Source organism: Hemitrygon akajei, chromosome 14 (assembly GCF_048418815.1).
Source record: "Hemitrygon akajei chromosome 14, sHemAka1.3, whole genome shotgun sequence".
In the NCBI taxonomy this organism is placed as follows: domain Eukaryota; kingdom Metazoa; phylum Chordata; class Chondrichthyes; order Myliobatiformes; family Dasyatidae; genus Hemitrygon; species Hemitrygon akajei.
This window is the reverse complement of record NC_133137.1, coordinates 62,210,899-62,238,812: the sequence shown is the minus strand read 5'-3', so window position 1 is coordinate 62,238,812 and position 27,914 is coordinate 62,210,899. Positions and strand designations below refer to the sequence as shown.

General features: G+C 37.5%; 1 protein-coding gene across 4 annotated transcripts; it reads right to left on the bottom strand.

Annotated features, from left to right (window-relative positions):
- On the bottom strand, window positions 1-27,914 carry cwf19l1 (CWF19 like cell cycle control factor 1). 4 transcript variants are annotated; one of them, XM_073066224.1, is made up of 14 exons: window positions 27,774-27,914; window positions 22,594-22,678; window positions 21,810-21,894; window positions 20,707-20,840; window positions 20,318-20,532; window positions 15,485-15,603; window positions 13,800-13,884; window positions 13,138-13,278; window positions 8,894-8,999; window positions 7,874-7,953; window positions 6,215-6,424; window positions 5,593-5,712; window positions 2,528-2,625; window positions 1-664 (listed from the first exon to the last, which is right to left on the bottom strand). In XM_073066224.1, exons 3-14 carry the CDS (start codon window positions 21,839-21,841, stop codon window positions 520-522), a joined length of 1,485 nt encoding a protein of 494 aa, XP_072922325.1. In that variant the 5' UTR covers window positions 21,842-21,894; window positions 22,594-22,678; window positions 27,774-27,914; the 3' UTR covers window positions 1-519. The 4 variants fall into 4 exon arrangements, with proteins under 4 accessions (XP_072922325.1, XP_072922323.1, XP_072922327.1 ...); XM_073066222.1 differs by lacking the exon at window positions 27,774-27,914 and adding an exon at window positions 27,593-27,696 and having other exon boundaries at window positions 20,707-20,808; XM_073066226.1 differs by lacking the exon at window positions 27,774-27,914 and adding an exon at window positions 25,391-25,547 and having other exon boundaries at window positions 22,568-22,678.

Here is a 27,914-nt window from a genome sequence, read left to right as displayed (position 1 = left end):
TTGATCCCAGAAAATAAATTAAAGTATTTATTACATCAAAATTACAGGAAGAAAGTACACCAACAAATCCACTGCACCAAGTCTAAACAGAATTTCTGAAAAACTAATTTGTTTAATTTTTTAAAATGAAAAATTGTAAAAATACATCCAAGTATCACTGAAGTAAAACTTTACAGAATTACATTAAGCCAATAATTTTGAATGACAACTTGAAAGCAGTTCCTTGAATTATTTATATTAATAAATATACAAGGTGCTGGATTCTGAAAAGAAACTGCAATTGTGAAGTCCATTTAGGAAAAATTAGATTTGCCTTGATTATTCTTTACAAACTGACCCTTGATGTGCACAATACTTCTCAAAGTCAACTATAACTGCACATACGTAGTTCTGTGAATGAAAATATATCTTTATCAAAGTCATAGCACCTGGGATAATTTCTCTCAAATGACTAAATTTCAGAGAAACATTGACCAATGTTGTTGGAAGTATTCACAAAAAAAACAAGATAAATTCAATTTAATCAAGCAAAGAAAAATCATAAGGTTGAAAACCCACTCTGAAAGTCTTGGCAAATCCTTCTTCATCTTCTCGGCTATATTTACACTCTCGCCAATTTGCTTTATCAGGTATATTCAGGACAGCTTCACTTGCCAGAACTTCCCTGTTAGAAATTCAAAACCATTAAGTAAACTAACATGGTACAAGCATGAACGCTTAAAGATATCACTAGACGATGTTGTATACTGTGTTAAGAAAAACAAAAGATGCACACAATTATTCCTTATCACATCAATTTACAGGCTACAAGTTTCCATCAATACATGCAATTCACATTTACTTAAGTCAAAGTTCAATGTAAATTTATTATCAATCATTTACTGCGATTCATTTTCTTGCAGATCTGAGGCTTCAGAACTTTAGCCAGAACATAGCCTGGATGGTGGGAGTCTTTGATGATGGACGCTGCTTTCTTGTGTCAACACTCCATGTAAATATACTCAATGGTGAAAAGGGCTTTACCTGTGATGGACTGGGCAGTACCCACTACTTTCTGTAGCCTTTTTTGATTCTGAGCATTGGTGTTTCTATGATTAGGCCATGATGTAACCAGTTAGGATAGTTTACACTGTGCATCTATATATCAAAGTTTTTGGTGACAATGCCGAATCTACACAAACTTCAAAAAAAGGGACTATCTGCCTTCTTTCTGATAACACTTAAATGTGGTCCCAAGACACAAGGAATGTAAAGCTACCAACCCATAATGATAAATATACTTGTAAAATTTAATACTGTAAATACTGGTTTCAGTAGGCATGGGACTGAAGTAGTATAAAAGCTAATTATAATCTTCTTTGTAAAACTGACAAATGAAGTCAAAAATAAAGCTATTTCAGGCTGCTAAGAATTTTATTTTAAAAGAAATGAGATAAACTTGTTTGATACCTGCTCTTAGAAATTACACAGACAATTAAGTTTGTTCCCTCATGCTTCTAAGTCTAATCTGTATTTGGTGTAAACTGGTTGGCCAATAGTTGGAAAATATATAATTATGCAGTCAACAAAGATAACAATCTCTTCCACTAAGTCAGTTAATAAAGAATGCAGTCAACTGAAGCACTGCTATAATGAATAACTCTACGAAATAAGGAAAATGATTTAAAGGCACCTCAATGGCCTGAATGTTATGGAAAAATATTAATTTCTTGTATGAATATTTGGAACTTCAGAACTCTAAGCAAGTATTTCATTGACACAGCAAATTCATTATGAAAATCTGTGCCAGGAGGAACTCAGCTCAAGGACATCTTTCCAGTGCTCTCAATGCAAGAAAATGTCACTATTCTAATTTTAAGCACTAACAATATGTATCTTAACATTGTAGGGTTATGCTTGCCAAAAAAAAACAATTTTAAGTTGATTGAATAGCTTTTAAAATGTTTTTAGTATTCACAGACATGTGGAGTTTCCTCCCAAGAGGCCAAAGGCACTGCTTATAAGGCTCCCTAAGCTTTTGAGTACCAGCTCTCACTCCACTTTGTGATTCCATTGCACCCTGGAAGGCCTGCCAGTGTACAAAATATTGCTATATGGGCTTAAGTCAGCTGGGGAAGCACTGGAGGCAAATCTGGGCCAAACACAACATTAACAACTTGTCATCAACTTCAAATTTTGGACAAATCAGTTTATTTGTGCAAGAGACTTTGCCATCTGAAGTCAAATGCCAAGCCCACATATTTTATGCGGTTTCACTAAAACACATTTATTCTTTCATGAACATTTAGGGTGGATTTCTTTGTTGGCTTCATTTAACATTTATTGTCTAGGTAACATCTGAGATCACATTCAACTGGAATTAGTTATTTTCTACCCAAAAAAAAAAGCCCAAATCACTACTTTGGTTTGAGTCCACTCCTGTAGGTTTCATGATTAGGTACTGTAGGTCCAGGTATCACTGAAGTACATTAAGCAAAACACTCACCAAAACCATAGACACTCGAGACCAACAATCTATTCATCTTACCTTCCAAATTGCAAAGGAAATTGTTTCTTTATTCTGTGAAATAACTTCTCTCCACTGTCTAGTTCAACATAGAAATATGCCAATCCAGGCTGAATTATCTATAAAAGGAGGGGAGAAGTACTTAAAAAGTATCACTAACATTTTCCCCCCAAATAGATTTATAGAAACCATGACTTTTAACAAACAAGTAACAATTTGATGAATGGTGAATCAAACATTTTATCACTAAAACCCTTCAAATAATTCAGATTGATTGGTTCACCAAGTCTTAATGAAATAAAATGGAAGCCAATTCATTAAAAAGCACATATTATCCCCATCAAGGCTGAGGCTTTTAAAATACACTGACAGAAAATTGCTTCAATGGGATTTGTCTGCATTTTACAGTCACCACTGAACTAACATAGGACTGCTCAGCTGCAAGTTGTAGTACAAAATGAAATTTAATCACATATTGTTTATGATTAATAACTTAAGCAATTTTTTAAAAATGTTATTACTTCTATACCATCTGAAACGCCACAATAAGTAATGCCCTGGGTTCCTGGCCTACCTCCTTCCCATTAAATCATAATTCATGCTTGCATAAATATGGTTTATTGTCATAGTCTTCAGCCACTAATGTTCATGGATCTTCAGGAAACATTAGCTGCATACATAAATGCAGCATTAACATTCCACAAAAGGTGGTGACAATGAGTCGCACAAAGCCACAGGTGCATTGGTCACAAATCACTGATACACTATTTACACCTTTCATGACAGGTTACGAACATGATATAGAAGCTTCAAACTGCAACAGCTGCAATGATATTTGTTACAGGTTTCTAAGAAAAAAATCATGGCCATCTTCCAATAATTGTCATAACTTTTTCCATGACTACATATACAATCCTAGATTTAATAGTGATAGCATACTTTCAAAGTTAAACTTCAATAATAAATGTAGATGCTCAGGAGCTTTCTTTTAACTTACCAAATGTTATACAGTAGTTGGAAACAATTCTCAGAATAACAAAAACAAAATGTGTTTTACATATATCATTTGTATTTTAATTGATAACATTCCAGCCTTTTTTTTTAAAAAAAAGGGCAGAAATAGCCAGGATCAGAGAAATCAAAAATCAAGGAAGACTTGGGGTGGAGAGAAACTAATGACAGGGAAGTGTATATGGATGGAGTTTAGAAGATGCATTGTTCATGAAAATCCAAACAGTGATGCTGCAACTCTAAAATGAAAAAATACTGGAAATACTCAGCAGGTCAGGATGCTTTTGTGGAAAGAGAAGCAGTTAACATTTCAGGTGAAAATCTTTCATCAGATCTGAGAGGGAGGCAAAAGAAGCTCATTAGGCAATGGGAAGGAGAGCATCTCTGATAAGGTAAAACCAAGGTGACCATGAGGATAAACCATAAACAAGGTTAGCTGGCTAATATAAATAAAAACACAGGTAAAAGAATGCAGCCAAAAGAAATTTAGAAGCTACAAAATGTGCAGCATGAAGATGTGCTCAACCAGTCAAATTGGACAAATCCTCCACTTCTGGATTAAAAAATAGAATAAAAACCAACAAATTGGAACAATATCAAGTTACCCGAAGTTGTAGATTTCAATAGCAAGCCTAGAAGGGTGCAATGTTCCCTGACAGAAAATGAGCTGCTGTTGTTCAGGCTTGTGTTTAGCCTCATTACAGAAGTACGGGAAGCCACAGACCTATCCGTCAGAGTGGAAGTGGGATGGGGAATTAAAATGGGAGACAATGGAAAGCTCAGGATCCTGCTTGAAGACTGAATGCAAGTGATTGCCCCTTTTAATTTAAACACTACCATATCGAGAACACTGAATGCAGAAGTGCCAGTGAATCGCAGCTCAACCGGTTGGGTCATTTGAAGGGGAGGGGAGAGGAGGGTGAAAGGACAAGTGTTGCTTGCCTGCATTTATAAAGAAAAGTGCTGCAATAAGGGAGAGTGGACCAGGAAGTCAGAGAATAGCCTCTGCAAAATGCTGGAAAGGGGTGTTTGGAGGTGCAATCCCTTTGAATATGATCACATTGTTTGTGAAATAAGCCAGAGTAGTCACTGGAACCACTAGAGTTCAATGCAAGCAAGGTTAGTTCATAATCAGACAGTGATAGAGTACAGACACGGGGCCTTTAGTCCAGTGTCTGCACTGACCATAAAGCACCCATTTTCACACCAGTCCTACGCTAGCCCATTTTATTGACATTTTGAATGAGATGGTCTTCAGTGCATATTTTATACATTGGAATTAAATGAGATTTTACACTGGCCAATTAACCTACTAATCCTCACATCTTTAGGATGCAAGTACAAACAAAAGCACTCAAAGGAAACCCATATGATCACAAGGAGGACACGAGAACTCAAAGACAGGTTTGAAAGTGGGTTGCTGGATTTAAGAGACAGAAGTTAGACTAACTGCAGGATTGTGTCCTATTGCAAACACAAGAGAAAAGTCAGTTGTAGAGAGACATTATAATTAGGGCCCAAACTATACACATTGGTTTACAATGCAGAGAGAAAAAAATACAAAGCAAAGTAACTAGTGTTTAAAAGCTACTTGTGAGTTTGACAGACTGATGCAGCTAAGGTTGCTCTCCTTGGAAGAGGGAAAGTCAAGGGAATCTAACATAGATATTTAAAATAATGAAAAGTCTGGGCAAAAAAAAAAGAAAAATTGCTTCACTGATGAATTTGACAAGAACCAGAGAATATATAATAGTTATTTAATGAACTAAAAAAGTGACAAGAAATTTAACTTTTGTGTGGCTGGTTGTAAAAAAGCACTACCAGGAGTACGGAAGGCAAATCCATTTTTTAAAGTCTCAAAACAAAAAGGAATTGAAAATCTATCTCTCACCACACTGTGATCACAGGCTCTGCAACCCTTTATAGTAAAGACTTCATGAAAACTATGGGCAAGTTTTGATGGACTGGTTATGTATTAAATACAATCTTATTTCTCAATGAGAAACAAGATGTTGCTTTTAACTTTAATATTTTAGTAATTTGCTCTTGGATTTACAACGATTCCCTAAACTCACTTGCTTGAGATCTGAATGTTCAGGGATTTCCAAGAGCTCCATCTGTTGTTCCTCTGCTTGTACAATATAAGCTTCTTTAATTTCATCAGTAGTACAACACTGAGCAGGGACAGGAACCACCTGAATGGAAATAAGGGGAAATGGGATTCTTCAATAACATTCACAGTAAATATTAAAAATCAGATATTTATACCAAAAGGTTAAGCATTTCAAATTTAGCTTATTTTTAACAAATCTACAGTTTCAGGAAAAAATACATCATTGGGACCTTGGTTCCCTCAGAAAAGCTTGTCATCATACCAGATAGAAAATATCTGGGGTTATTTCAGACTTAAACTAATGAAAACAAAATGTATGAGAAGTAAAAAAGCTAAAGGAATATGCTAACTTTGCATTCCTCAATTGCATTTTTTTCCTTCAATATTATTATGTGTGGTAACTTTAGGATTGGTCTGGTACTTTCAAAACCAGTCAAGTTAAGAGTAACCACAAAAGCTGTTTTTTAGTAAATGTTTTTAAACAGTGCTTAAACATCTATAACTGTTTGCTTTAAATACAAAAGCAAGCTTATTTTATTTTGCAAAAGAGTAACGAAGCTTTCTTCAAATATACTGGAAATTACCTGCAGCTGCAAATGTTGACTCCTGTAGTTCCTTTCAAACATTACAAACCTTTTCCCAATGCTCTTGTAAAACCTCTTCAAAGCCAATTTACACTTTTCAACTTCTTCAATGGCTTCTGAAGGAAGCTCCACTACTGACTGATAATGTCCAATGGGTAAAATAAGTACATGATCAGGAGATAAGCCACCTTTGGCAAGGGCAATATAGCACTAAAAAAAAAGAATTTTTATGTACTCTTAATAAAACATGTAGTTGCTACAATGTTTTAATTATGCACGTTTCTATGCAAACAGAATCATCTTACACACATCTGAAGTAAAGAATGCATGAAAATGTTACCCACAGGTAATTTAATTAAAACTCCACTAGTAAAAATTCTAACAGTAGGCATACAAACAGAAAGCAAGTGGGAAAGAAAATATGATTAAGTAGACAATATTTAAAATATTTGTAATAAATTGGTAAATATACTGTATTTAACTTGAATAGCTTGGTATTTTGTTCCAGGGTTCACTGACTTGTAATTACATTTGATAAATCATAATAAATGCTTACAAGGCAGGATAGAAAAAGGAAGCAATGAACTTGAGAAAATTGCTCTAGACTTGGAACATTAGTTTCTCTGATGATTATCCATATAAAATGCAACATTTTATACAATTGCGCTGCAGTTAGTCAGAATATCAAGACAGAACTGAGTTTAAACAATTTGTATTTTTAAATATGTACTCAGTCCTCATTATCCATTAATTTGCTTCCAAAACTGGCAATATTTACAGATTTGATTTTCCTCATACACAAGTGCACTTTATAAAATATCAAACCAACCTCAAAGCCAGCAAATATCACACCCTATGCCTCTTTCCTGCATTGCTCCCAACCATTGCTTTTTAGCCTGTTTTCGAGGGGCAACAGGTATTGGACCAAAGGAAAGACCACTACCTCCACCATCCCAAAAATAATCACCAGCATTTGAGAAGAAATTGAGCACCACATAATCCCCTTGAGATTATGTAGATTTCAAAATTATCCCATTAAAAGTATTTATGTGCAATTTTAATGATATTTTATGTATTGTTAACTAGCATCATTTCCTTTTAGGTATTTGAACTTTTAATGTTTATTAGGCTGTATTAATGCTTTTAAAACATTATGCAGCTCATTTATTTGGACAGTGAATAGGTAGGAAGCGAGGGCCTTAGTGATTTTTTTTGTTTTCTTTACTAAGTTTATGCTCTAACCATTAGGAGTGATAAGGACTGAGTATGCGCTACTTTAAAGTAGTCTCCACAGGGTTTGTTTGTTGTGAATTCAAAGCATTTAAACTATCATCAGTAATATAACTGCAACTACAAGGCCAGCCCAAAGTCACAATTATATTTTGGTTGCTAGTGTATACCAGTAGTTCTAGTGCCAAGTTTGTGGACAGCGTGAAGATTTGATGAATTGCACTATTAAATGCAAAATGATCTGAACAAATATGGTAGCTCTTTATCAGACTGTAGAGTTAAAGACAGCAAATTGTTTTACAACAAATGCAGGATTTAAAAAAAAAATTCAGGGCAGGTACTCTAGTAACCGTGATGATTTTTGTTTCACCAGCAGCTAAATGCAAAAGATTTGGGCAAAGGGCGTTGAAGCACATTTGTAGTACTTACGTGCGTACCAATACTGATTATCAAGTGCTTTTCTACCTCAGGACTAGCAAGGCAAAACCAGCAAGGGCTTGTTGGCTTAGCTAAAAGAAAAAAATAATGAAAAATTTAACAATACCACATTAAGAACACATGCAAATGTATACACAGAGGGCATTTTAGAAACTCAATGACAGACATCTTAATTACAAACTTTATGAAACGTACCATAATTCAGAGTGTTACAATATCTTTTTTGTTTCCAAAACATCTTTCACTATCCTAATTATTTACCCATTTGAGAACACTGAAAGTGTTTAAAATGAGCTTTCATTAAAATTTGTAAATTTAACGTGCTATGGATAATCATCCTCAGAGTACTAGGGCTTCACTGTGGTTGCAATGAAGAATTTATCTGCGCAACACTCCCACTTGTGATTACAGGAACAATTAAGCCAAAAGGATTTTAAAAGAAACTTAGACCTAGTTGCTATGTTCCATGTCACTTACTTTCCATGCTGGCTAGATATTGAACTAAGTGTACATGCCCTCCTGCTATAACATTATGAAGCTACACCCAAGTTAGCAATGATTACCACTATAATAAGAATGTGGTTCATCTAATCCTCTTAAGAATTTTATCAGAAGGGAAAAAGTAGGTTTGGCAACCTTATCTTTATGATTTAATTTTGGACAACACAAGTTACAGTAAGTACCCAATACTTCTTTTTAAAATAAAGATATAGACTACAAAGCATGTTTGGGAAAAAAAGATTTTCATTATTGCCAATAGATGAGATGAAAGAGAAAGTTTAGGATAAAAGCAGTAGATGTTAATCGTATCGGTCTTTGGAAAGTTTACTATTTTGATACTTCAAAATATTTTGCAACTTTAAAAGATAACTATTAGCCTCACTTATCAGTGGAACATCATGTTATGCACAAGAGATAAAAATACCTCAGTCTTAGTACTTTATGTAGTTATTAATGTCCCCAATGGAGTAAACGAAGAAACTCCAGCTCAAGGTCAAAATTTACACTTACGTGGCTTTCGGGGCTGTTTCGATTGATGAGATGGAGGCCCTCCTTCTCCAGATGATCTTTTCTTTCCTTCTCGTTTGCTCAAGTCAAAGAAGAACTGAGCATCCTCCTATAAAATTAGAACAAGGATAATAAATTTTAAATTCAAGATCAGATAGAAATCAATACAAAGGAAGCTTTTACAGTAAAGAAATAATGAGCCAGTGGAGATTGGTCTTCCTAGTCCTGTCCTATGTTTCTCCATCACTCTGCAAATAATACTATTTTGAGAAAGTGGGGACATAATATTTTTGACATCTGTGAAACTAACATCTTAGCATTCACCTTCTACTAGCATATTTCATTATCCATCAAAAGACCACAAGAAAAAGGAGCAGAATTAGGCCAGTCAGCCCTTTGACCCTGCTCCATCATTTCATCATTGCTGAACCATTTCCCTCTCAACCACATTCACCTGCCTTCTCCCCATATGCCTTCATGCCCTGACTAATCCAAAACTTATGAACCCCTGCCTTAAAAAAACCTAAAGACTTGGCCTCCACAGCCACTTGTGGCAATGAATTCCAGATTCACCGCTCTCTAGCTAAGGAAATTCCTCATCTGTTCTAAATGGACGTCCCTCTATTCTGAGGCTGTGCCCTCTGGTCCTAGACTCTTCCACTGCAGGAAACATCCTCTCCACATTCACTATCTATCCCTTTCAATATTCAATAGGTTTTAATAAAATCACCTCTCATTCTAAATTCCATAAATCGCTCCTCTTACAAGAAGCTTTTCATTCCCAGAATCATTCTTCTAAAACTTATCTGAATCCTCTCCAATGTCAGAACATCCTTTCTTAGATAAGGGGCTCAAACCTGCTCACAATACTCCAAGTAAGGCTTCACTGGTGCCTTACAAAACCTCAACATTACATCCTTGCTTTTATATTCTAGTTCTCTCAAAATGAATGCGAATATTTCATTTGCCTTCCTCACCATGAACTCAACCTTTCCAACTCATAGTTCTGAATTTTCTTCCCGTTTAGAAAATAGCCTATGTTTTTATTCCTTCTACCGAAGTGCATGACTATACACTTCCCACACATTCCATCTGCCACTTCTTTGCCCATTCTCCTATCCAAGTCCTTCTTCAGCCTCATGTGTTGTACCTTATCAAAGGCCTTTGGAAAATCCAAGTATACAACATCCACTGATTCTCCTTTGTCTATCCTGCTTGTTGTTACTTCCTCAAAGAATTCCAACAGATATGTCAGGCAAGATTTTCCCAAGGAAACCATGCTGACTACAGCCCATTTTAACATACATCTCCAAGTACCCCAAAACCACATCTTTAACAATGGACTCTGACATCTTCCCACCACTGAGGTCGGGCTAACTGGCCTATAATTTCCCTTCCTCAGCCTTCTTCCCTTCTTGAAGAGGGGAGTGACATTTGCAATTTTCCAGTCGTCTAGAACCATTCCAGAATCGAGTGATTCTTGAAAGATCATTATTAATGCCTTCACAATCTCTTCAGCTACCCTCCTGCAGAACCAGAAATTGCATCCAAAAACAGAAATCAGCAATCACTGACTGACCCTTCACTTCCTTCCGAGTTGGAGAAATCCAAAGATTCAACACACTAAAATTTTCCTCATTACACCTCCAGGTGGCTAACTTTGGTGCTTTTCAGTCTGTCTTAAGATTCCTCAGCCAAGGGAAGTACCCATTTTATCAAGCCCTTTAAGAATTTTGTACACTTTAATAAGGTTACCTTTTTCTAAATTCCAGAGAATTAAAGCTCAAGTCTAACCAATTTCTCCTCAAATAACAGACCTGTCATCTTGGCTATAATCTGGTGTATTTTCACTGTACTCCATTGCAAGTATACCTAAAAAGGAGGCCAAAACTGTGAATTATGTCTGGTGTGATTTTAGAACCCTATATTGCAGCAACCCATTCTCCCCCCCCCCTCAAATTCCTATATTGGAATAAGAAGCAGCACATTATTTCTTTTGAATATTGTATCTTCACGCTGGCTTTCAGCAATGGTGCATGAGGACACCATAGTCACCTAAATATCGTCATCTCCAATCAATCACTGCTCAAAACAATTCAGTAATTTTTTCTACCGAATTACCTCACACTTTTCCACATTATATTCTGCACGCCTCATTGTTTCCCATTCAGTCTGTCTAAAAGTTGCTGTAGTGCCTGAATCCTTATTACTAATCTTGTTCCCAAATCAGGGGTTTGCAACCTTTTTTGTACCATGGACCCTTACCAATTAACCAAGGGGTCTGGACCACTATTCCCAATTAATTTCCTGCCACTTAAAAATATTACATCTGATTCCCTCAGCTATATCACTGCTGCATGTAGATTGAACAGTGGAAATCCAAGAGCCAAATGCTGTGATAACACATTAGTCACAACCTACTAACCTGAGACACATCCTTTTATTCCTATTGTCTTCTCTCTGTTCACTCTCAATTTCTGCTTGCAATTGCTCAGAATTCCATGTATTCCAATTTTGTGCATCAATCTCTTTTGTAGGACCTAATCAAAGGTCTTCTGAAAATTCAAACATACCACATCTACTGGTTGGCCTATATCTGTACTACTAGATATATCCAAAAGGAACTACAATAGCTAAGTATTTCAAGCACGAGTTCCCCTTTTCTCATCTCCTTGCTTACCCATTTTACAAAAAATCAGCATTTTCCCTATTATAACATCAGGCTACCAAATCACTAATTTCTTGATTTTGCTTAAGTAGTGGGACCATATTTCCTACACTTCAGTCTTCAGGAATCATCCCTGAAACTACTGAATAGTGGCTACAACGAGTATATCAGCTACTCGATTATTACAGAAAATTATGAAATCTTAACAAAGCTTTAGGAAACAGAATTCAACTTCTGACAAGCCTTCAATCACAGATATAGGCTCTAAGCTAAAAACACATTAAGAGATCACTAGTCACAGAATTTGTGAAACATTGACACCGATTCTATCCTGCAGCCGTCACTATAGCCAATTACAAAATGGGTCCAGATTTTTAGAACCCTTATTGGTCATGCCACATTCATAAAGCTGCAATTTTATTACATTCATTGTATTCCAATTGACTTTATAAAGACGCAGCACAGATGACTGAATTTTAGGCAATTTTCTGTAACATTAACCTGTGTATAGTATCATTGTTAGAGTGATTTTTGGGTTTAGGACATACACTTAGCAATTGACTTTGGCTACCAGTCTTCATATCTGAAAATGTATTGCAGATTTAATTTGGACTGCAGCTCTGAACAATGGGTTCCTAAAAGCTGTGAATCTCAGTCCATACAATGCTGTTTAAAATTAATTTGGATGTCTGTGGTGTGGATGCTAATCAGGAGGTATGAAGGTTTGAATGTAGTTTCAAAGGATGCATTGCCCATACATTGTAATATGGAGCTGTCCTTTGATGTTTGGAACATAAAATATCAAGCTCCACATTGGGCAAATGAGACCTGTCAACAGAAAGCGTCTCCATATGATGCCTGCTGTACCCTGTTTGTCAAATAAAGCTACTTTCTATCTACCAGTAATTTTCTCCAGTGACTTCATTCACTCAACAACAATCATGTTAAAACATTTTTCCTTGTATTGATTCATTTCCATTTCAAATGAAATCTTAAAACACTAATTTGGTGCCAAAGATGGATTAAACTAATCAGCAATTTGCTCATGCATTTCATTACAAAAGGAAAAATCTATTAAAAATCACAAGAAAAATGCCAAGACCTAACCAGATGAAATAATGGAATTTCACATCTGCATTCTAAGTAAATAAAGTTTGAGCAAGCTGAAAACAATTTTAACTCAAAATACATAGAAGTCAGTAAACTATTATGATGCTAGAATATGTAGCAAAATATAAATTTGTAGAGAAAGTATAGTCTTGGGGTTTTGAGGATGAGAAGAGTTTTAATTACCACTAAAAGTAGGAACACATTTCACTGCCAAGAAGTTGTTTTCTAAATCACCGACAACTAAATACTTGATGTCTTTCAGGGCCTGCTACAGAAGAAACGGAAGCTTATAGAGCTTAAGCTCTGGCACAGGATGGAAGCATAGATTATTTCTCTTTGTATTATTTCATAAATACTGCCTGGCATACTGCTTTTTTCCAGCATATTTTTGTTGTTTTTAACCTCAAGACCAGTTAATAGAACATTATTACAACTAAAATGCTAATAAGTATTTTCTCTATATACTTACTGGCGCAGGTTCCCCCAATTTTGCTTTTTGAAATTCTTTTGTCATTTTCTTATATGGACTTTCTGTGACATCTTGAGGTTGTTTCACTAATTCAGTTGGATCCATGGAACTTATGGGTATAATATTAAATGCATACAAGTACTGTGAAAGTAAAAATAATAAGTAATATGTTAACGCACTTTTGAGTATGTACAACCAAAAGATCAAGTAGGTCACAAAAACAATTCAAACTAAAACCTATTCTAGCAATATTTTAACATTTAGGACAGTGATTTCTTTAAAGGATGCATTTATCACCCACACTCCATCTCCTTAATGTCACCCCTCTGCAACTACAATTCTCTGCACCGATTAATTGCCTCAGATGCCCTTTTCATGCTTAGACAAATGATGACAGGACAATTTATTCTTTAACTTGACTAAAACCCACGAGTTTCCTTATTTTTGTCATCAGGATCATTATTTTCAGTCTTGCATGGCCAAGCCCATGATTCCTAGCATGTGGAACATGACATTATGTTAATTAGAATTGAATACTATAAATCCATTACTTTAGAAAAACAATGGAAAATGAACTTGCTGAAAATATTAAAAATATGATAGTTTATAAGTTTTCTGTTAAAATTTAATTGTGCTAGTAAGTCAAGACCGAATTTACTTGCCTTTTTCTTACTAGAATTGCTGATATTTGCCAGTGCAATGAACCTCGTAACGTGCTGTGCATTTTCCTGCAGTACCACATGGTTTCTAAATTAAAAAATAAAAAGTCAATTTGATCATAATTACTTTAAATACATGGAGAGCAAGTTCCAATTCTACTTCATAGATGTTTTTGGATTCAAGCATTCCTGTTTACAGTGGATTACATTGGTTCAGGTCCATAAAGTTTCATTTATGCCACAAGACAAAAAGGAGCAGAATTAGGGCATTTAGCCTATTAAATCTGCTTCTCTATTCCAACATAGCTGATTTCCTATTCAACCTCCTGCTTCTTAATAATCAAGAACCTATCAACCTTCACTTAAAAAATACTTGATGACTTGGCATCCACAGCAGTCTATGGCACAAATTCCACAGAATCACCATATTCTGGCTGAAGTAATACTTCCTCATCTCTGTTCTAAAGTGACATCCTCTACCCTGGTCCTAGACACTCCACTGTAGAAAGCATCTTCTCCACATCCACTCTATCTCTATATTCAATTGGTTTCAGTAAGAGCCTCCCTCATTCTTCTAAACTTCAAGTACAGGCTCAGAGCCATCAAACGCTCCTCATACATTAACACTTCCGCTCTTGGAATCATTCTTATGAACCTCCTCTGAACCTTTTCCAATGCTGCCACTTTTTTTGGATAATGGTCCCAAAACTGTCCACATATTGACTAGAAAAGACAAAAAAGTCAATTCTATTATCCAATGAGTTAGAATGTACAAAGCTCTAACAGACAGGTTGAAAGTCAAGATCAGATATGGCAGTATTAATGCTACAATGCAAACCTGCGGCAATCCTTTCACACTCAAAATGTTCATATAGCTAAGGGACCTGTATTCTTTTATTTCAGGTAGCAATACACCAGGCTATTTGCCTTTAAGGATATACAATAAATGTCAGGACAACCTTTTTGGCTAAAATTGATAATCTACAAATTTTATTCAAAATGCTAAATTTATTACTCATATTTATGAGTTAGTTTACATATTAACAAATGGGAAACCCTCCCACAATGCACTGCAACTGCCAATGTTTTAGAACATACTGAGTTTTCCCCCCACTTTTATCCTGCAGTTCTTTTAAATATGTATAGGCAATGCAGTTATACTATTGGGTCATGGGTTTAATTAAAAGCTATGCTCATTTGCAAGAATCTCTATTACCTTTGAATAACCCAATTTTAAATAACTTAAAACAATCTAGAAACTCATAGCTAATAATTCACCGAACATCAAAGGGGTAATGGCAGTTCAGTTCCATTCTCAATCTTGGTTGGCAGGAAGTCAAATGCAGACACTTATGAACTGGTGGATGTCCTGTAAAAATCTTCAGTTATCTTTCAACTGGTTGTTTGTTAGAAGAATCAAAATTAAATAACTATAATCTCAACTTAATGCACAAAAATTCACAAGAATAATCTTGCTTTGAAATTTTCCCTCCCAATGATGAAGATTTTATCTTTCCCAAAAGTTGAAATAGTTTCATAAAGTACTAAAGAACATATGTTACAATATTTACACAAAAGGTTCTTCTAGTTCTGACAAACAAAAAAAACAAGAGTGCATGTGATAAGTGCAGGGAAGCAACATTACTTTTCAATTCCTGTACAAGTTAAGCATTGAATAAGTGATATACCTGTAAGGTAATCTTTCATAATTAGCTCCTTCCAAAGCAGCAAAATGATATCTGGGTTTTAGGGTAGATGCAAGATCTGCTATGGCAATGGAGCCGCATGATTTTGTGTCAATATCTTCCTGCAAAGATATTGACATAATTACTCATTTTTCACAAGAATCCCACATTATATTGACAGTTTATACAACTTATATTAGCATGTTTAAATTATTTTAACTTAGCTCCAATTTAACTCCAAAAATGTGAAAAAACTTGAAGGACATAAAAAAACATTACTTGTTATAGTAAGTATGATAATCTAGCATGCTCAAGACTATGGTGGTGCAGACAGACAAATTTTCCAGACAATTGGGTATTATTCCTATTAAAATCAAAATACTTTCTAAATTCACTTTTTTAGATGTTCCATATTATAGAAAAGGGGTGTATGGGGTGTCCAGGGAGGGGTAGCACCTCTGCTAGCAGGCTTGTCATGCACTGCCCAGGGGCAGCTTGTCCACCTTTGTTTCCCACCAGCTCTCGCCTGTGGCTCCAAGTAACCGTTTGCATGCAACAGTGGCCACACCTGGGTACACCACTTCGACAGGCAGGCTAAACCAAGTGAGGGTAGAGGGGAATGTCCAACCCCAATGAGTTAGGGATATCCCTACCCCAGCATGTGAAACCAGTTCCGGCAGACTGGGTGGATGAGATCATCTATAAGATCCAACGACCAAGAAGGCAGTGCTGCAACACTTTGTGGAGAGCAAAGAACATGACAAGGCACAGAAGGTGTCATGGCTATCCCCCGCAGGTGATGAAGTCTCCAGTTGCGACGATTTTTTGTACAATTAAACCAGATTTTGAGACCAAAAGAGTGGAACTGCCCCAGGCAACAGCTTTTTCCACTATAAAACTCCTCCTGCACAGGTTCACGTCATAGTTGGAAAACAATGGACAACGAACACATTATAAAACTGCACTCATGTAAACCTGGCAAGTTTCCCACACTATCAAATATCATAACCAAGCCAAATGTCGAAACATAAGCATTTCTCTATTGCCAGAGTCATGCAGCACAAAAACCGGCTTTTTGGCTCACCATGTCTATGCTGACCATTAGGTCCACATGGACTAACATGTACTATCACCATTTAATTGGATGTAGCCTATTTGACTTTTCAAGAACTTATCTAAATGCTTAAATGTTGTGAGATGATTTAAATTAGATCCCCATTGGTTATCCTTGATCAATTCCTGCCTCTCCAATTTTACTAATGCTGTGCCACAACTTATGTTTAAATAATTTTCTTACTTAGGACATAACATTAACTGGCCTATAATAACCTAGCTAATTGCTGCTATATTTGCTGTCATCCAGTCAACTGAAACCTCACCTGTAGTCAAAGACTTAATAATATCCATCAGGGCCTCAGCTATTGGGCCCCTTTGCAGCTTGGGATGCATGTAATTAGATCCTGAGAATTTATCCAACTTTTTGCAGCTAAAATATCCAATACTTAATCTTAACATGTTCTCTAGAATTTCACTATTTTAACTGAAATGTCCAACTAAAGTGTCTTTTCACATGCACTTTCTAATTAAGTATCCATTAAAAATTATACCCCTGCATAGACTACTCCTTTGGACCCTAAAGCTACCCTTTCCTTTCCTGGTTACAGTCTTGCTCTCATCTCAATCTCATCTACAAAGAAATTTTGCAGTTCAATTAGTATTTTTACTTCTATACTCCTAGAGTGGTTCCTAAGGTTGTCATAGCTGGGGCAACAGTGGGGATATTGAGGATAAGCTCCTACTACCTATAAAGTGTTCTCAATGGCGTGCAACTTTAACAGCCTCTGACAACTAAGTCCAACTCTTGGCCTTCATGTGTGGCTTAGCTACTAGGCCCGGCAGAACTGTTTCTACTGACAAAAGGGGCAAAGGCGGACTACTGGCGCCTCAAAACCAGTTGCTTTGGGCAGGTGTGGCTTGTCAGCCTGGGATAGCAGCCCACCTAGGAAGAGGAAAACTCTGAATTTAAACCTCTGCTGCCTTTCGGCCATACCCACTCATAGGAAAGGCTTCAGGAGTAACCCCTGAGGAAGAAATCAGAGCCTGAGTTCCTAAGGCAGCTTGATGCTGATTACAACTTCACTATGGCAACCTCTGAGACAACACTGGTACCAAGTTGTATCGGTGCTTGCCCTTCCCTGGGATTACATCAGTGCTGTGGAGAGGGGGAACCTGCTACATGGGTAACAGCCGGTTCTTCAAATCTTCTTGCCTAGACTTGCACCCTGGAGAGGACACAGACCACCAGAGGCACAAACCCATGATCCCCTGGGATTGACGGCTGCCTACCACTCCTAGAGTCTTCCCCATTTTCAGCACTCTATTCTTACAATGCTTCCTCTTCCACAAAAGAGACCCTTTGTATCCCCTGACATCCAGTGCTCCTTGGTCTAGTTATCCTTACCCTTCGTAGGAATAGCCTATCCCTAAATTCACACTATTTCAAAGATTCACATTTCCCCAGATGTAGATCTACCTGCAAGTAGTCACTCTCCATCTACATTTCCAGATTACACAAAATTACAGAAATTTGTTTTCTTCCAACTTAGACACAATTTCCTGACTACCTTTTCCCTTTCCATTATTAGTTTGGAATTTAAAATTATTGTCAAAATCTTAACCCACTGACTCTTCAATCAGTTGTCTACTTCTGCCTGGGAAGAGCATGGCACTGGGCCATCCCTATAGTAGCACTGTCTCATCTGAAGAGCTTAATTATCATCCCTCATCATCAGAATATTACTGTTGGTATGAAATTTTCCTTAAACATGAATTTTTCTAACAGTTTGAATCCACAAATTAAAAGACTAAATTTTCACCAGTTTTTAAAAATAATTTATAAATATATTGTAAAATACTCAATGCTGCTATGAAAATACTAGGTACACAAATACAACACACAGGTTGACCACCAATTTTCCAGCACATTTGGTTCCCGAGACTTGCTGGATTAAATTCACACAATTACAATGGCAAAAATGGACCGTGGAACCACAAGAAGATTATTAATTAAACAAAAAATTAAGTGTAAATTTAATTATGATGCTTACAAAGAATGTTGCTTCTTGGTTACCTTAGAACTTTGCCTGGATGAAATGCTTAAAAAGGTAACCAAGAGTTGATATTGGACCACTGGAAAATGATGCTGGTGAGGTAGTAATGGGGGACAAAGAAATGGCAGATGAACTTAATGGGTACTTTGCATCTGTCTTCGCTGTGGAAGACAATAGCAGTGTGCCAGAGGTCCTTAAGTGTCAGGGAGCAGGATTGAATGCCATTACTATTACAAAGTATAAAGTACTAGGCAAACTCAAAAGGTGTTAAAGTGAATAAGTCACCTGGAACAGATGGACTACATCCCAGAGTTCCTAGAGAGGTTGCTGAAGAGATAATGGATGCGTTGGTCATATTGATTCTGGCATGGTCCTAAAGGAATGGAAAATTGCAAATGTCATTCCACTCTCTAAGAAGGGAGAAAGGCAAAAGAAAGGAAATTATAGGCCAGTTAGCCTAAACACAGTGGTTGGGAAAGTGTTGGGAGTCCATTATTGCCTGACGAATCTCTTAGAGTTTGAGGAAGTAACAAGCACGGTGGACAAAGAGGCAATGGATGTTACTTACTTGGATTTTCAGAAAGCACTGATAAAGGTGTCACACGTGAGGCTGCTTAACAAAATAAAATTCTATGGCATTACAGGAAAGATACTGGCATGAATAGAGAAATGACTGACAGGAAAGAGGCAGCAAGTGGGAATAAAGGGGATTTTTTCTGGTTGGCTGCCAGTGACTAGTGCTATTCCTCACGGTCAATACTGGGACTTCTACTTTTCACATTGTTTGTCAGTGATTTAAATAATGGAATCGCTGGCTTTGTGGCAAAGTTTGTGGATGATACAAAGATAGGTGGAAAGGTAGGTAGTGCTGAGGAAGCAATGCGATTGCAGCAGGAGTTGAGACAAATTGGAAGAATGGGCAAAAAAGTGGCAGATGGAATAGTGTTGGGAAATGTATGATAATGCATTTTGGTAAAAGGAACAAATGTGTTTTGATTTCTCCATGTAATTTTTCTTGCATCAAATAAAAATTCATTAGCTCTGGTTCTGTCACGAAGGTACACTGATCTAACCTTTTGATTAAATCACCCAACTCAATTAACTTGTCAATAGTAAATCTTTCAGTTTTATCATCATCGCTGCCATCTTTATCACTTGCAGAACAGTATTCAAAACAGTTTGTAATTTCTGAGTCCATAAGGTAATGCACAACAGGTATTTTATCACCAACAATCATCCACACAAGTAGATTTTCTTCATTAAGACTACTTGCTATATCTTTGAAAGCAGGTCCTGTAACACTTCTTGCGCACAAGCAAATCATGAACAGCTACTTTCTCCTTTGGTACACGAAATCCTGCAAAATCATTGTCAAGGTTTTCTTCAAGCACATTATCAAACATCAAGGCAGGCCACAACATATGCCAGCCATTCTTTTAGTGTTGAATGTTCTCCCTTCTCCCACCCTTGAGCAATGAACCAAAGAATGTCCTTCATGCTAAATTCTTTAATAAATGCCTGTACAGAATTGCCAGCATTCACCTCATCTAACAGATGTTTCATGAAAAGTGAGCAATACTTGGCCTTATAATTTCACCTGAATTAAAAGAGGTCCCAAGCTATTAGTTTCCAGAAAAATCAGTGGTCAACCTGCAAATAATTTTATTAAACTGGCCATTTCACTTTCTTAAATAAGTATAAAAAAATACAATGATAATAAACTGACCAGACTGTTTCCATATCTCCACACTCCTTTTGGCCACTGTGATGTCAGTAAGATATCCACACCCTTGAAACTGGAGCTGGCTGTTAATGACGTCTTCAATGTTATCACATCACTAGAGGTAAAGCAGTAAGCAGGCGCCGGATCATTCTGGGCTTCAGTACCACTCAGGTAAACTATTTGTAAACCAGATGCTCCTGTAAAAATGCCTTTCCGACCTAGGGGGGAGCATATAAAAACTGAAGAAGCATCCTACCAATTTAGCATTGAAAATATTTAGTATAGCTTTTGAAACCAAACATCTGTACACCAGATCATAAATTGCTAAACACTGTAAAGCATGCACATTACCATAATATGGATAATTCAACTGACAAGAACATGGAACATACCTAAATATGTAATGTTTTCTGCCAATTCACATCCATCTGAAGTGGGGAAATATTTTGTGGTTTCTTGAGAGTTGGTACCCAATATACAAGTTTGTATTGGAGCTGGAAAAAGGAAGTCCATACACGTCAAGAAGCTATGACAACAAAATAACACTTTTATTCAACTGCACAGGGAAGAAAATTCATATCTATCGAGTTTCTGCATTTTGTTTGCACATTTAGTTCAAGTTGAAGCCCATCAGTAAAGTGTTAACAAAATTTAAATGTACCAAAAGACAGGAATGGAAATTATATTGGGAGTATGGCAAATCCATAGAAGCCTCAACAATACAGATTAGTTACGAAGTGTTCCTTGTCATAACCACAACACGCATAAACGCTAACTATTTTTCAGAAGTGTAGGCTTTTGTGTTTCCCTTTATTTCAACCATTGATCACATTTAGAATGATAGAAATACACAGAGAAACAGATCCTTTGGCTCGCCTCTCTACTGAGAACCAACCATCCATTTACACCGATCCTACATTGTTCCTGCTTTTTTTAATTCTCATCAACTCTCCCAGTAAGACAATGTTATACAACAGTTCTAACATTTATGCTTCATATGGCAATGCTACCATCCTTCCTTGGTTTGTTCAAAGTTATGCAGGATGAAAATGCTCTACAAACATTAACGCATTTTCTGTTTGCAGAGAATTCCAAGTTCCAGAATACAGACCTCATACTAATTGACGTTAACAAAATATATCTACAATGAGAAGTTTTCTTTAAAATATACTGGCCTGACAATAAATTCACCTGCACATTTGTTAAATGCAGTTTATTGAGCAGATGAACCACCAAAAAATTGCCCTAAATCAGACCGTAAAAAACATGCAAAAGTTAAGTGCTAACAATTACTGCAGCAGAGTTTATTGAACAAGTCTGCATGAGGTGGCCAAGATAATTAAAGCACTGCTAGCATCACATTTGTTATAAAGATTTTTGATTAAAAATATCTATTGTTAACAGATGGCCGTCTACTATAACAGGCCCAATTAGTGTGAATTCTATTTCCAACACCAAATGAATATTAAAAAGATATAAATAGTTACTCATTTACCTTTCTTGGCTCCAGATTTGTAATCTGCCCATTCTGATTCTGCCTCTGCAGTAGTTCCAAAGAAGTTTCCTACACACAGTAGCAGCTACAAATATAAAAATGAACAAGAAAAATAACATTCTTCTATGCCATCCAAAATGCAGAAGTTAACAAGTAAAAAGCTTTTGAACATTGTTTTTAATTATCTGTCCTGTTTCATGAATTTATGTGAACTTTATTATTAATTTCTAGTCCAACAAATAAATTAAAATTAATTTTCTTAAAAAATTACTAAACAATTTCAGAATTTTAATTCCACTTCTGGTATACAAAAAGACAAAAAAAAATATCATACCTATCAATAAAGTCTCATAACAGGATATGTTATATTTTGAGTCATTTTAAAGGGATGATAAAACATCACAGATCAGCTTAAATCCTAATGTAATGTATTCAACATGCAATTTTAAAAGAATAAAAGGTCAAAATGATATTTTTCACTTAGTATAGCTGCTTTCTTTTTTTTAAAGAAATTATACTTTCAATGTAGAACCATGACCCCAGAACTGAAATCAACTTTACAGATAACCTTAACCAATATAACTACCCACAAGTGGCCAAATTGTGCTAAGCTTAAATATAATTCACATTTTTAGCCATCACCAGCTTAGTTTGGAACAGAATTACAATAACTGCACTTAATAGCCAAAGAGCTTGCTAATACACATATTATTTCAATCATTACTTTTAAAAGTGAAGTACAAGATCATTTGACAAACCCGTTTATAGACAAAAATGTTCTCACATCAAAATCTCCACTTTTCTTTTGAATTGATCGTACTCTGTTAAATAGTACATTCAATTTCCCTTCAACATCGCCACAAGCCAGTCTGAAAAGTCAAAGAAATGTACACCATTATGTTGTTAAAACCAGCAGAATCCCATTATTAGATAAAACTAGAAGTCAATATATCAGCCAATTAATAACAAAAGACTGAAGGGGAAACAGAACAGTTATACATATTATTAGAATGATCGGCACAGCGAAAGCTGAGAGCCAAAAATATCATTTGCCTCGAAAGTTTAAATCTTTTTAGAAAGGTTTGAACCACACATCTCCCTATTAGAGGCTAGAAAGTTTCCTTCAATAATATATTACTGACTTGCCTGTCAAGATTACAACATAATGAAAACTAGTTCCACATATATGAATCAAACTCTTATTCCATTATGAATCTGCTTACAAGACCACAGCAGACATAATGCCACATTTTAAAGAGACTATCCCATGAACAATGACCAGGTAACTGAGTTTCCTTAGCTTTCTGTTTCACCATATTTCAAAGAAATTCCATCTGCCAACTAAGCACCCCCCCCCCCCCCAAAAAAGACTACTTTTAATGCCTAAAATTTGCAATTATACAAGACATTCACCTCTTGCCCTCTGATGGGGAAAAGTGTTTCAAATCTACCAAAAAGGATTAAGCTTATTGGGGCAACTTCTTATTCTCAGCATATTGTTATATTCACTAATAATGCTTACACTCACAAAAAAGTCATAATTTTCATTCCTAATATTAGAATGGGTAATATGATTTAGGACACATACCACAGCCCTCCAATAGCATGCACTGTGACCCTTCTACACAATTTGCAAAGCTGCATCATACTCCAGTAGCATGTACTTCCTCTTCCTTGCAGTGTCAATTGGCAGCATTCAATTGCTAACCATGTCATTATACTGGAAAAACAAGTGTCAGTGGACCAAAGTGTATCTTTCACTCTGTTGATGATTTTCTAACAGCAGTTGATATTTGATTGGTATATGATCAGTTGATATATGTATCCCTGGGAATTATCCATGGGGTAGAGTTATGCCACTGCTCACGATTAACCTTGCCAAAGATCACTGCATCTTTCCAGAACTCTTGGCAATTTCACACTCTTGAAGACGTAGGAGAGTCTCACAGACATCACAGCCATCAGTCAGCCTACAGTGAGGTTAAAACTTCAGCTGTGCATTAAAGATCTGTGTTAATCAGCAGTGAAAGGCCCTTTTCACCACTAATAAGTCTGATACATGGTTTATAGCATTGTACTAGGCATAGACAGTATGCCTATTTATTTTGACAATTTTCTCAGAAAACCAATGATAGGGTTGAATGCCCATCTTTTCTGAAAAGCCTGAAGTGCACTACCTACAGACCAGTGCCTAATCAAGTCGTAGTCGAAAGTATATTTCTGCTGAAACTTTTTAGTGAGGGAATATTCCTTGGCAACATGACATAGGCAGTGTTCCACATCACTGGAACACAGGGAAAGTGAACAAGACTTATGCACATCTTGATGGAGCCACACACAAAGCCATCAGGATAAAAGCCATTTTCTCTGGAAACTTGTACATGGCATTCCTACACACATGATCCACTTTGGATCTCCAGATGTAATGGAAGTCAATTCAAGTGATGAAAGAACAGGTGGTGCAGACCATACTAGTGCTGTGTAGAGCAATATTGAGCGAACCTTACATCCGATGACATGGTTCTGACTTGAAAGTGGGAGGGAATATCACTCCCAATTTCTCAGATGCCATTAAATCTTGGCTGTATGTTCCATCAGTTCTTCATGCGTGCCGAAACTCATTGTAGTAATAACAGACCATCGGTCCATCCAATCAAGAGTAAGCCAAATCTTCTATGGTCAGGGTGCTCTTATGCCCACATCACTCATGAGAAATTTGTCAAAATACTTAACACGACATACAAGACCAGACAGAGGGCACGTTTGTCCAACTCCAGATTTTATGTTTTGCATCTGGTAACTTAACTGTGCTACAGACCAGTTGTCTGGTTCAGCAATTGTATCCAATTTAAGATTTCCTTCCTAAACCCCATTTTGGAGAGCACATTCATCCACTGCCAAAATTAACTTCATCCAGAGTTCCAAACTTTTATATAACTATAGTAGAGGCAGATTTCAAATTTCCCCTTTTGGTCTGTTTGCACAGTATCTGAAGAGATAGGCGTCTCTCAGAGCAACACATGCAAAATGTACCTGGAAGCAGCCCAGGCCCTTCTTGAATGTGGTTAACGAGACAATAGTTTGTGTGTCAAAGCAAAACTGCCAATGTCTGAATATTTTTTATGAACCAGACCAGAATCAATATCAATTTACTTCAAATACCTTCTTAGTGAGTTAATGTTAATTACAGTATTTTTTTAAACATTGCTTTTACACAAAAAAAGTGCTGTCAAACTCTGAAATAAAAGAAAGGAGGAAGTTTACTACCAAGTATAAAAATTTAACCTCTCTGGACAGCAGTATCAGAAAATAGATCTTTGTCATTCAGTTAATAATTATATTTGAAAATCTGAATAGAAAAATATTTTGGTAATTTATTTTACAAACTTAAAATTACAGAATCTGAACCAAATTCAAATTAAGCAGATAATAAAATGCAATTTCTTATTTCTCTCAATACCATTTCATTTGGAACAGTGCAGGCTGAAATTAGGACATTTTCCAACATTAACTGTGTTGTCAAATGGTGATGTATACAAAATATTCAATAGACATAGCACTAAAACAAAATATTTACTTACTTTCTTTGCTATTGCTTTATTCACCGAAATAACTTTTTCCCATTTTAAGGGACCCAAGTATCGCTAACATGCATAATGCTTCAGGCATGTCACCCAACCTTCTCACAGAAAAACCTAACCATCAAATACACACAGCATCATTGGGTAGAACATTAAGCTTTGTTTCTCTGCCCATAGAGACTGCCTGACTTGCTGAATATTCCAAGCATTTTAATATATTTTTGAAAGACAGGATTTTTTTCACCCAAGAATCAAGATACAGAAGATTAAGTTGATGCAAACTAAATTTAAAATACAAAATTTGTTCAATGCATGTCAAAAGTACTAACTTGGTAACAGGCTTCATATTCCATAACTATTTAGCACATTACTGAAGCATTAATATCTATTCTCCTTTGATGCAGCAACATAGCTACTACAGAAAACCACGTCAGAATATTCTAGTTATTTTGCTTCAGAAACTGATGAAGCAAAAATTCATGTCATTAACATGTCCACTTGCACATTAAAGAAACATGCAATGATATTTTGACAGACAAGGAGCAACAGAAGCATGCTTGCTTCCCTGAAGGCAAATGGCAATACCATACCAACTACAACTTCATACTCAAGCAATTCTACTGACCATGCTACTGAATCACTGGAATGCCAACCTGAATAACTCCAAATCAGGTGGAGTAGGTTGCGTGAACCTTCTGCATGAACAGTCTTAAACAATACAACTTGCAATACACTGATACCTGCCTTTCTGCCTCCAACCACCCAACTACGAGGAATATCTGCCTAAATTAGGTCCATCTGCCTAAAGCAGAACTCTCAGTGGCCAAACATTTTAATTCCCATTCCAACATGTTGGCCCATGGCCTCGTCTTGTGCTACGAAGTCACCTTCAGGGTGGAAGAGCAACACCTTATATTCTGTAGGGGTAGCCTTCAATCTGATGGCATGAATATAGATTCCTCCTTCCAGAGAAAAAATATTCCCTCCCCTCCTCTTCTATTCCTACTCTGGCCTCTTACCTCTTCTCACCTGCCTATCACTTCTCCCTGCTCCTTCTTTCCTTTCTCCCATGGCCCACTCTCCTCTATCAGATTCCTTCTTCAGGTCTTTACCTTTCCCACCTACCTGGCTTCACCTATCACCCAGCTACCCTCTCTCACTGCTGCCCCACCTTTATATTTTGACGATTTCCCCCTTCCTTTCTAGTCCTGATGAAAGGCCTCGAAACATCGACCGTTTGTTCATTTCCACAGATGCTGCCTGACCTGCTGAGTTCTTCCATCATTTTGTGTGTTACAGAGGAATCATTCTGTTTAAAGATTAAACCATGTACAAATTTTCTTTTAAACACAATCACTCCTCGCCAGCTCTGGTAGCCCAGGTGTGTGTCCTTAGCAGCAATACTAGACATTAATCCTCAAATCTTGGATGATGTTCCAATTTACAACATGCAAAATATAGATTTGAGAGTGGGCGAATCCAGTGACTGGGGATGCGATAATAAAGTAAAATGACTGGCCGCGTGGCCTACTGTCACCATGCTCTTAAAGCTTTTTGCAATAAGACACAGCCTGCCCGAACTTCGGAATTCAGGCAAATCATAAGCCCGGAACCTCGTAACCAGCATCCCGAGCTAAAGGGTGAAGCCGTCGGAGCTTTACTTGGAAGACCAGCCCGGACGCCAGGCCCAAGTCGTCAGCTGCCCCTATGCTGCTGAAATACGGGTTGGTCATCAGACAATCCCAGCGAAAGCCCTGCCTTGCGCGCCCCTATAACCGAGAGGGCCACCTTGCCCGGCGGAGGCCTGGGCTCTGGCTCGCACACCCCTACCGCAGAGGGTAAATGGTGACACGGCGGAGGCCCGGGCTCGCACACCCCTACCGCGGAGGGTAAATGGTGACGCGGCGGAGGCCCGGGCTCGCACACCCCTACCGCGGAGGGTAAATGGTGACGCGGCGGAGGCCCGGGCTCGCACACCCCTACCGCGGAGGGTACACGCTGACGCAGCGGAGGCCTGGGCCCGGGCTCGCACACCCCTACCGCGGAGGGTACACGCTGACGCAGCGGCGGAGGCCTGGGCTCGGGCTCGGGCTCGCACACGGCTACAGCGGAGGGTACACGCTGACGCGGCGGAGGAGGCCTGGGCCCGGGCTCGCACACCCCTACCGCGGAGGGTCCCCACCCTACTCCCTGCGCACTCACATCCTCAGAGGCCTGGTGGACATGACTCCCGCGGGGCCGGGCGGAGCGCGACCTGGGTTTAAATTCTCAGCGGCAACGGCCGCTCACCCGCGGCATTGTGGGTAAAACGCTCGGCCGGCGGGCGGGCGGGCGGGGGAACGGAGCCGCTCGGCGGTGGCAGTGGCGGTACCTGTACCTGTACCTGTGCGAACCGAACTACTGCGGACTGCCTGGTCCGGATTTACAGCATCACTCTGTGTGCTTCAGTGTGGATCTCAAGAGATATACACACCAGAACTGTTGTCAGAAGTAGAATGGGGACGTTGTGCGCTGTATTCCATGA

Coding starts and splice junctions, on each gene's coding strand:
- cwf19l1 (XM_073066222.1), bottom strand. CDS start 27,615: ATGTCCACCAGGCCTCTGAGGAT. Junction 22,679..27,592: donor TCCACCAGGCCTCTGAGGAT/GTGAGTGCGCAG, acceptor TTGACTTTTCAG/ACTGGCTTGTGGCGATGTTG. Junction 9,000..13,137: donor AATTGGGGGAACCTGCGCCA/GTAAGTATATAG, acceptor CTAATTTTATAG/GAGGATGCTCAGTTCTTCTT.